The sequence below is a fragment of the Limulus polyphemus genome, unplaced genomic scaffold (genome assembly GCF_000517525.1).
Source record: "Limulus polyphemus unplaced genomic scaffold, Limulus_polyphemus-2.1.2 Scaffold253, whole genome shotgun sequence".
NCBI classification, from domain to species: domain Eukaryota; kingdom Metazoa; phylum Arthropoda; class Merostomata; order Xiphosura; family Limulidae; genus Limulus; species Limulus polyphemus.
This window is the reverse complement of record NW_013665863.1, coordinates 125,326-136,849: the sequence shown is the minus strand read 5'-3', so window position 1 is coordinate 136,849 and position 11,524 is coordinate 125,326. Positions and strand designations below refer to the sequence as shown.

At 33.8% G+C, this 11,524-nt stretch overlaps 1 protein-coding gene across 1 annotated transcript in view; it reads left to right on the top strand.

Moving 5' to 3' along the window:
• The first annotated feature begins 7,707 nt into the window (after positions 1-7,707).
• LOC106478815 (WD repeat domain phosphoinositide-interacting protein 3-like) overlaps positions 7,708-11,524 on the top strand; it is a 9,539-nt gene continuing 5,722 nt past the window's right edge. Inside the window, exon 1 of the mRNA XM_022382504.1 lies at positions 7,708-7,813. Within this exon, the coding sequence (XP_022238212.1) occupies positions 7,708-7,813 (106 nt within the window). The remainder of the gene's footprint in view (positions 7,814-11,524) is intronic.

Below are 11,524 nucleotides of genomic sequence, written 5' to 3'. Positions count from 1 at the left end.
ATGTGTTCCACTAACAAACTTCTTCCTTCCCGCCGAAAACTGACTATCAGAGGTAAATGTATGGTGATAAAAAATATTTACAGATGTAATCTCATATTTTTTCACAATGTCCTAAGATTGCTAATGTTTCGTCAATACCATTTTATATACAACCCAATGTTATATTACACAAGCCTGCTGTGAAATTAAACTTCATAAAAGTTGTTTTAGTTTTAATAACGGATTTCCCATAATTCAGCCACGCAGATTTCAAAACTATTATTCTTTTTTTTTCTATCACGTAAGGATTTTTTACAAATTGGAAAGAAAAAACTCTTACTTAGATCAAATTATTATTTCGTTTACCACAATGAACATTTTTTATTATTATGTTTGTTAACAAAATACAAACAAACTGAAGAAAAGGGAAGAACATTGATGTCAATGAATATGCATCCTCATTCATCCTGTTTTTTCGTGTGAAATCTACATCTTTTAGTCTCAAAACTACGTGTTGTGTTCTTTCTTTTATGTATTGCGTCTGAAGCATCTCGTTTCAATAACCAGCAGTAATCAACCATCATGCTGATGCTCCACCTTCCCTGATACCTCCTCTCAATTTACCTGATGTCTTGATGAAACCTTTCCAGACGTTTCAAGTTGAAAATAATCCCTATCATCATTTCTATTTACACCAGAATCAGATGAAACTGTTTCAAGAGTGTCCGGTGGAGTAGGTACAGGTACATCAGGTCCATGAGCAACAGGTCTTATAGCAGATTGAAGGTTCGGATAAGAAATTTCCTTTTTTATTTCCAGTGTTGTAGCCTTGTAAGTTACATGAGCAAAAATAGCAGTCATCTTGTGCTTTCTAGGATCACGCCAGACCATTGGAATTCCAAAAGGCAAAGACTTTTTCTTACCTTTAGTCCATTGTTTCAACTCTTTGACACAAACGGTGCAAGCTTTGTGCGGAGCCCATGATTTAGCTTGGACCCCCAGTTTTATTCCAAAATACGCGTAATACACTTGTTTAACGAATTCTTTGATGTTTTGCCTTTGATATTTCACAACAAATTTACCACAAATATAACAGAATTTGTTTGGGTCATTTACACAACCTCTTGTTGCCATAGCGACGAATAAATAATGTTGAAAAGACAAAGCAATGTCAAAGTGCACGCACAAACAAATACTATCCAGAAATGACACGTCTTGCGGCCTGTTAACCGTTTATATACTAGCGGTGTGTTTCTCGTGAGTTCTAGAACGATCGATAAGACTCTCACGTCACGATTACTCTAGAGAAATCTATAGCCAGTGGTTGTCAACATTTTAAGCACAACAAAATGTGACCTGATTTCAATGAAAATGATTAACTTATGTAAAAGTACATATGATGTTTTGTGAAAAATCTGTACGTGATATAGAAATATCGTTATCATTTTCAGATTCAGCGTACAGGAATTACTGTAGAACATATAAAGATTTCCAGACAATAAAACTGTCGCAGTCTTGTGTTATCTATACATTTCAGATCTAACTTTTTTACCTGGGACTACTAGATCTAGTCTTAGACTTCCGCTTAGGGTAATAGCAGCGTTTATATTTATACCAAGTAAAGGAGATGACAGTTTATGGATTCAGCAGAATACACTTACTTTTCAAAGAAAGGGAGATCTGCTGAAATAAAAACCAAGTTTGTTTTTTTTCTAAATAAACGATTTGTTGTCACTAAGAATTGTTGAGCTCGACACAATTATGACAAGCATAGTCCACAGTATGACTTATGCTACACTTTCATTGTATTCATTTTTTACATAGACTCCAGAAAGAGTTAGCCATTTTATGATTAACGTAATAAATGTACTGTATGGAAAGAAACAACAACGAACTTTTATTCATATTTTGATACACTAAAATTCTACTACAATTTTTACTTTGTGTTTTAATGTGCCTTTTTTTATTTTACGTCCCCTTATAAACACAGTATAAAGTCAATTATAATGGCTTTGTTGAAGGACATAAATAGTACCAATTAAAAGTATAATAATAAACAGTGGCTTAACCAATACGTTACTTGCTTCCCCTGAAAATTAAGTCTGACACTACAAAGGAAAGCAGTAACGAGCGAAACACTAACTATAAAGGGCTTATTCCCTTTGTCACTCTGTTGAGAACGCTTTCACGCTCCTTTTTTGGTAATACTCACCAATATATATCGTCGCTTAGCAACAAAATTATTACCTGATTGTTCTGAGGCCGACTACGGTGTTTATGTTAAATGCTCAATATTCATGTTGATTTGTTAGAAAAGTGTGTTTATTATTTATTTATTTTTGATAACTTCCGTGATATAACAGCAAAATAGTGTAATTCAGAAGTTTATGACATTTAGTTGCAGGCAAAAGCAAAATAAAAATTTTAATTACCAAGTAGTGTTTCAGCTAAGCCTTACGTTACGTTTATGTATTAAATTAGACTACAAATAGGCCTACTATTACTAACGTTATAGAGTCAGTGTATAAAAAGTTTTAAGAGGTGAATAAATGCCAATTAATAAATATTCTTTTGGTATTTTAACACATATATTACCTACTTGGCCTTAAAACATAAAGCAAAATAAGCATTTATTACTACCAAATATCTTTTAACTTTTGTACAGTCGAATGAGTTGAACATTTGTGTCGGAATGTCCGCACTATGTTTTCTACTTCCTGACCTAGAATACAGTGAAAGGGCTCAAGTGTGCTATTTAAGCCTCTTTCAGAGTGCACACATACTTTCGTTCACGATAACATTTCATTTTCCTGCATAGTTTTTACTAAAATCTGGTGATTAAAAAAATTACTTTGAGACTGATGAAATAAGTGAAGAGTAGGGGTATGTTGGAGGTACAGACAAATTCGTTTCAGTTAAATTTTGTATTTTCTTTAATCATTCAACACTGGTTTCCCGTCATTTTTGATGGACTTTTATACTAGTTATTAATATTTTTATTATAGGAAACGAATCGGTCGTAGTCTTGTAGTTATGTAGCAGACTACGTATCCGAAGATCGGAGGTTCGAGCCACGATACGTCGCTGTGCACGTTCCACACTTTCAGCTGTAGAGGTGCGATAATAGCAAAAGTCAGTCTCACTATTCTGATAATGGTAGCCTCGTAGGCGACAGGTGTTGCTAACTGTTTGTCTTTCCTCTAGTCAGGAGTTCTAAAGCTAGGTATAACTGACTTAACCTGGCCTGCTTGTTTAGCTTCAGGTTGAAAATACTAATGCCAAAAGAAACGTTTTGTTTGTTCGTTTTAGAGCAAAGCCATATTTGGCTATCTGCTGTGCCCACCGCGTTGAATCGAACACCGGATTTTAGTGTTATAAGTCTATGCACTTATTGCTGTTCCACCGGAGGACAAGAAACGTTTTCTATCTAAGTTATAAAAATATCGTTATTTGCTCTCTCACAAAAATGAACTTATAACATTACCGAACAAATATAAAACGAAAAAACATATGAAGTATATTTTTGCCGAGATATACTTCAAAGACACGTGGTTGAAGCCAAGTTTGAGCATCAAATGAACTTGTCTTTTCATACTTAAATACGAGTAGTTCAGTATTGAACTCGTATTTTAGTATGAAAAGACAAATAAATTTGAAACTGAAATAATGATCTATTGTGTAACTGCCTGTTTTAATAAAATTTCAAGGTTTCATGTTTATGCCAAAGTTCTAAAGATTAATCGTTTTCTGGATAGTGTAGCTATATCTGAGTATGTGTTTACATCCTTATATTACGGTTTCATTTTGAGTTGTCAATATTTATAAATAGCTAGTGTGGCTCTAACTAGCGGGTTTTCAGTTGACGTATCACATTGAACTTTTTTTTTTTTGTCTTTACAAATTCTCATTGTATTTCATAAGAGAATATCATTCTTTGAAAAATGACCACACTATCTCAACGGTATGCTTTCCTGGGAGTTTATAATGCTATAAATCAGGGTTCAGTACCCACAGTTGGCACAGTGTAGACAACCCACTGTGTAGTTTTGCGTCTTTAAAAGACAATCATACAAACATTTAGAAGCTGTCTTATGTCGTTTCTTGGGGTGCTTCTGGTGGCGTTTTTTAGTGTCATAGTAAGCTTTAAAAGCCCCCGTCAGTATTGTGCATATAAGAAACATTTACTTTTACTTGTACCAAATAAAAGCTATTATAAAGCAAGTTTAATGAACCAACATAAATGCAAACTAACACATTTTTCTTAAACCCCTTTAATTAAACTTAAACCATTATTTGACAAAACCGTTGGATCGATTGTCACCAAACCTGTCATGTTCTTAGGGTCACCCGCGAAGTGAATAGAGGAAGGGGATCTGTCCCACTGTGTCACCCTGGGGGTCTCTTATGTCTTCATGGTGCGTTGAATGAATAAGTCAGATAATAATAAAATATTTTTAATACCATAATAATCCCCCCGGTAGGACAGTGGTAAGTCTATGGGCTTCCAACGATAAAACCCATGGTTCGATTCCGCACCGTGGACATATCAGATAACCCAATGTGCCTTTGCTCTACAACAAACAAGCCACAAGAAAGTCTTAAATAACTTATTAACGCTTTTTTTTTTCATTGTACACATCAAATGACTTTGAATTCCTCACGAACTATATATTTATTGGAAAGGAAAGATGTAGTGTCCAGGTGTTCTATGTTCATACTTTTTGACTGTGTAAACAAGATCTAGACTTGGTTTGTTTATCCTAAGTTTTCGTTTATTCAGATGCATACTGCTAAACTTTGCTCACGCGCTTCGTTCTGATTCGACTTAAACAAATAATCTATGACATGCCCATATTTAAACAACCGACGAAAGATTCACCCAAGATAACGAACCACTCACTATTCAGAAAGCTAGTGTAAACTTTCTCAGAGGGCCAAATAACGTAATATTTATAGGAGAACCATGAATCGTTATAAAGGTTTCCTCCTCACTATCACAAGCCTGGAAAACAGTACTAACTATGAATGTTTGAATAATTATATTCAAATAGTGATGTTAGCACAAACGGAATTTCCCTCTATTCTATCACTTCTAAATTAGGGACGTTTAGCGCAGGTAGCCCTCAAATAGCTTAGTACAGGTAACCCTCAAATAGCTTAGCGCAGGTAGCCCTCGAATAGCTTAGTGCAAGTATCCCTCGAATAGCTTAGCGCAGGTAGCCCTCGAATAGCTTAGTACAGGTAACTTTCAAATAGCTTAGCGCAGGTAGCCCTCGAATAGCTTAGTGCAAGTATCCCTCGAATAGCTTAGCGCAGGTAGCCCTCGAATAGCTTAGTACAGGTAACCCTCAAATAGTTTAGCGCAGGTAGCCATCGAATGACTTAGTGTAGGTAGCCCTCAAACAGCTTATCGCAAGTAGTCCTCAAATGGCTTAGCGCAGGTAGCCCTCGAATAACTTTACGTGAAATTAAACAAACAAATAGATTAAACGAAATTACTTGGAAAACTGGAATAACTGTTGTTGTTGTTTCGAAGTTAAGCACAAAACCCGGTTTATAGCGTTGTAAGTCCTTAGAAACTGGAATAATGGAAAATAGTGATAAATGAAATACTAGTTTTCATTAGTTGATTATTTTTATGAGTCGTGACGTTAACCGATTAAGGTGAACAACCTTGAATTAATCGAAAATAATAATCCTATTGGCAATATTCCGATTACTTGGATAGTTGAAATAATCAAAAACAATAAACATTAATTTCGATTAATTGATTACATACTCAATACTCATAGGTGATAGATTAATCGTCCATCTCGAGTGAGCAAATAAAAAAATCGTTATTCACAATAGTTGTTGGGATTCAAAAGGCCATGGGGCCTAAAACTTAAAAATACAGTTATTAGTCAACAATTGGAATTGTGTGTTAGATTATAGTTTTGTATGGATTTTAAAAGTATTGGACATAATAGAAAAATTCATCTAGGAGAATGACACGTAAAAATATTAAAGAGTATAAGTCAACAATTGGAATTGTGTATTAGATTATATCTTAAAGCATGTTTCACATATGTGTGGATTTGAAATGTACTGAACCTCACAGAAAAGTTCACTCAGGAGAATAACATATAAAAATGAGTTTTCAAATCAAGATATTGTGTGGTTAAGGGCGACATATTTAGCACCTATATATTTGGTTTATGGTGAATTCCCTATAGCTTGATAGTTCAATACCGCCACTGGTAGAATTAATGGTTTTCAAAAATATAGATTTAAATAGCTAGATGGGTAAACTATTTAGAGCCAAAAGACATAATATTTTGAAAATGGAACTTTAATGTTCTTCATGGAGCAGAAAAGCTCGTATTCAAAGCGTTTACAACAATAACGGACTCCAAAACTACATTCCAGACTAACCAGGAGCAACGCTCTCATCCACAAAGTGAAGGGTATGGTTATGAAAGAGAATCCTCTGACCCCCCAAAAAAACACATATTATAATTAAAATGGACATTTCTCTTGAATTTGAATTTTTTGAAGATCCATTGGCCGAAGGTTCACAAGTTTTTAGCCATACTTTCAAATCGACAGCTTTTTTCATGATAAAGATGCCAAAGACACCCGAATCACAGCATTTCTTTTGACCATATGCCTGTCAAGTTCCTCGACCCAGCTCTTTTATGCTTTTGGTATGCTTAAAAGCAATTTTCACAACCGATATCTACGAAGAGTGGAGAGAAAGTTTGCCAAGACGGATCTTCCTAAGATTGACCTCGTTGACGTCCTATGAAAAAGTTTGTTTCTGTAGAAATTGTGGAATTAATACATAATTATAGCCATCAGAATAACCAAGGGCGACAGTGGAATAAATAGTTCCAAGAGCAGCATGGGACTTGGATCAACGGTTTTATGAACTGTGATTAACTTCACTTTCCACAGTGAAGGAATTAATAGGTTTTCACGCATGTTTAGGGGTCTTTTAAAGATATCTTTCGTGTACAATTTCAAAACTGCCTAAAATTCACACACTCATGACGGTGAACTTTTGAATTATTTTTAGTACATAGTCATAGATAATTATAAAATATTTATTAAAGTTTATAACACCTTGAATATTGAAAGCTCAAAATGAGTAAAATAATGATTTTTTGTGTACTAATGAGTTTTAAGATAGAAATACGTTCTTATGTATAGGTTTAGAAACCGAGGTTTTGGAATATTCAAAACAACAAAGTTAAAGGTGAGATATATATGCTTCAGATTTGGATTTACCTGAACATTCAAATTTAAAGTTAATTATTAGAAAATCAGTGATTAAATTATTAACTTGTGTATCAGAAAAATCGTTAAGTAATAGCAAATGTAGAGGGAATTTTATGAGTTGATGATTTTGGATCCAGCATTTTATATTAGAAAAAAAATATGAAATTACTTTGTTTGTAGTAAGTGTTTTCAAGATTTTGAAGGGAAGTATTTACCTTATTTTATTCTATTGTTAACTTGGCTTTTGTTTAATTGAAATATTACGTTCGAAAATGAATTCGTTGTATTTGCTGTCGTGTTGCCCAACCATATATATACGAGCACCTTTACGTAAAATGAAAACAAGTCGCAATGTAAACCGTGTGCGTTGATCCAAAAGTAACGAAGATGGAGGGATATATATCTGCAAAGAACTTCGCTAGATATAAATAAAAGGAGAAAAGTATTCACCCCCCCCCCCCCCTCCAAATGACAGAATTTGTTCGATATTTTGAGGAAGGGATGGTTTATCAGGATGAAACACAGCTTCACAGAATAAATCGTACTTCAGGAGAGAGAGTGGATATGTCTACCTGTATAATTAATAGTATATTTCTTTTAGGGCTTCTATAAAAGTAGCTTGAATCAGTCAAAAAGTTGTAACAAAAAATAGAATTGGTAACCCATTTCTTGGAGTATTTTAAGCATCATGACCTAGGTTTTACTGCTAACATTTTTCTGTAATTAATTTTAAAAATAGACACTATAAAAATTATGAAATAAACATACAAATCCAAAGCACCATGAATTATTTACTTTTTTTCACAACTAACAAAAGGTTTAAAGGAATCGTTTCATAACTAATAATACTCTTTATTCCAATACATGCTGCCCTCCCCCTCTCCCCAGTGATTCGGCGGTAATTCTGAGGGCTTATAGCACAAAAAACCGGGTTTTGATTAATGATAATTTACATATTTCATAAATACTTGTTTTAACCATTGAATAAAAATGTTGTAAAAATTTAGATACCAGCAAAGGAAAAACGTATTTCGTCAACTACGATTCAGCGACATTCGATGTTTCGGCTTTTTTTTTTAAACAAACTTTATTTTTCTTCAAGTATGTTCTCATCTGCTTAAAGTATTTTATTCATTTTTTTATTTCTTAAGTTTTTGAAGAATTCCTGTTTTACTCTTTATCAGTTTGTTCATTATTGATAAAGTGTCTCCTAAAATGTACAAAATAAGCGATGTGTGTACTTCATAACATTTAGCTTAAGGAAAGAACACGAAGAAGACTTGTTACGATAATATTAAAGGTGACTCGTAGATTGTAAATAAAGTTTCGTGAAGAAAGGCCAGATCAATTGCAACTTATGGAAGAACAGAAAATGAAGATAGGATACTGTCCTTGAGAAAATATTTATCCTATCATTCGTGTCCGTACATACATGCATCTATGCATATATACAAACCAAGATGTGTATTCATTGGCGTTGATATTTAAAACAAGAAGTTTCAATGTAAGGAAAAACAGAAATATTTTATTTATTATTTTTTACCACAAACCACTCAATAGTTTTAGTTATAATTATACAGAAAATACATTATATTTTAGGCATCACATATTTCCTTCAATTTCAATAAAGAACCATTTACTTTTGGAAAAATGCAGTACTGCAACTAAAAACAAATCGATATTTTATTTTTAGAAAGAAAAAAAAAAAGATGAAACATGGTAGCGTTTTTGGCGATTCTTCCGTGTGTAATTGGCTGTTTGGAGATGATAAAAAAAAACGGTCTGTGCTGTTCACACTGAGAAAACTTCCTGTTTCGTTTTGTCATCATCTGTTTATTGGAAATAACGTGACTACTGTTCTTTTTTACAAGTTTAACTGATGCAACCAAACCAAAGTCTTCTTTACCACATCCTTTGACCTTTATTTATTTATTTATTTTTAGGAGCTAATATAGCGCCACCCAGTGACATGATGTGATATTCGTAAGAATTTTGCAACATGTATTTCACTTCATTCTCGTGAATATAAAAATTGGGCTTTCAGGAATTCAATGTGCTAAATATACACATCAATCAAACAGCACTGTGTGCAAAAACAGATTCACAACGGTAACAAATGTAAACATATTTGAAGAAACATCTTGGAATATACGAATTCTATCATCAATGATTTGTTAAAATATGTACTTCGAAGAAGATACACAAAATATGTACAGGTACAATTATTCGTGAAAACTGAGATCTTATTCATTATAACAAAAACAAAACTAAGCATGAAAACAGAAAACAAATATTATTTTGCTATCTTGTCCAGGCGTAGATTAATGGTTAACGTGTTGGGCTGCGTATTCGAAGGTACACGGTGCATGTTCTGTTACGGCAAAAAAAAAAAAAAAGAACGCTCTCCGCATTTTTCGGACGGTCAAATTCAACTGTTTGATTAGAGCAGTCCGAGAGTTGGCGGTGGTTGCTGTTGACTAGCTACCTTATCTCTAGTCTATGAGTTCAAAATTAGGGACGGCTAGTACAGATAGCCCTTGTGTAGCTTTCTGCGAATTTCCGGAATAAACACATTTTGTTATATAAATCCGTTAAATACATATTATCATATTTGAGTACTTTTTATCTGTTATGTTGTTCTTTTTAATACTTAATACTTTTCCAATTTTCATGAAACTTCACGTGTACATATTTTGTGTATCATCTTCAATCTATGAATTTTTACAGATTACTATAAATTCTGATACGTTTCACTAAATATGTTTTCTATTGTTGCTGTGGTGTTTTTTCAATTCCAGTCCCTGCTAGAGTGTCACGGCATTTAGTGCTATTGGCTCGTAACTGACCATAAAATCAATCACTATAGGACAGCTAATTCGAGTTTCTGATAACTCCAGAAGAACAGATACAAAATGGCTCACATGGAATCTTAAGTGCCTGTCGATGTTAAAACATGACACCAGCTCAACTTTCATTCGATGTTTCAAATAAGATTCACGTGGTTAGTGTTCAGTGTTCCTCTGTTTTACATTAGCTTGACTTACAAGTGGCATAACTCCTCCTTGAGTTGCGATGAAGGCTCTGCTCTCTACTTCTGTTGGTCCCTTTCTCAGTTGTAGAGGGCCCAGGTTTTGGTCTATCTGGCAGACATCTCCTGGTGATGCCTCTTGTACACAGGAATCTGTTCTAACATGGAATGGTTTATTACCACCTTCGATGGTTTGATTGGGAGCTCTACCATTGGCTCTCTCTGGGCCTGGTTATGTGATAACTATATGTAGGGATAGTCAAGGTACTCAGTAGGCATAATACAAATATGCACGTTAAAAAATCAACGGTGACAGAGAGTTTTGCTTTGAAAGATGATTGCCGTTTACTTTTATTTTCTCTACTCAACAAGCTCAAAACCAAGGCAAGAAACATCGCTAAGATATTAAACCAGAAAGTAACAACCCATCAAATTGTCCACCTTTCTTCTTGTTTCAGTCGAGGAAACTCTACAACTATTTTATCACTAACGTTAGTTTAAAACTAAATCCACTCTATGTGTTTTTGGGCAGTGCACGATATCATCGCTTAGCCGTAATAACCAGTAGTAATAAAAGAAATCGTAATTCTACTGTAAATGATGTTATCATTATCCCTTGAAATTAGCTTTTATATAGAAATCTAGTGTTCCTTTGAAGAGCCTAAGAGAGTAAAACAAGAATTACCAGTCAACAATAGATGAACATTAGATAACTGTAACATGTAGAATACTCAATGCTTTGTACACTATACAAATGATGTCTTTGTGGAGCTAACCCCTATATTATGTAGGAAATGAAGGAGTAAAAATTAAATCAGTACACATAATATTAAATTTTATTACACACATTCATAGAATACACTAAATTTCAGTCAGGGGAAAAAACGTCACGAAAAAACATTTTGTAAATGTAAAATGATGTAGGGATGGCAATGCCAAAAAAGAATGCAAACAAGAATATAGCGATGACACAACTATACATAGATCATCCCTACATTACTTTCAATATTAACATTTAATGTTACACTGTAAAATTCATACTTGACTTAAATATTGCTCCAGTTAGAATTTATATGTTCCTGACTGTTAGTATGTACTTTGTTTATCATACTATCATGGTCATCGATGTAGTGTAACTAAGAGCCTAGGACTTGTGTATAAGGAAAACAAAGTTGAGTCAAACCATGTTTTGATTATTACAGACTCTCGCTACGAGGTCGGTCCAATTGACCGACCTCGTAATCATTTTGTACTTGT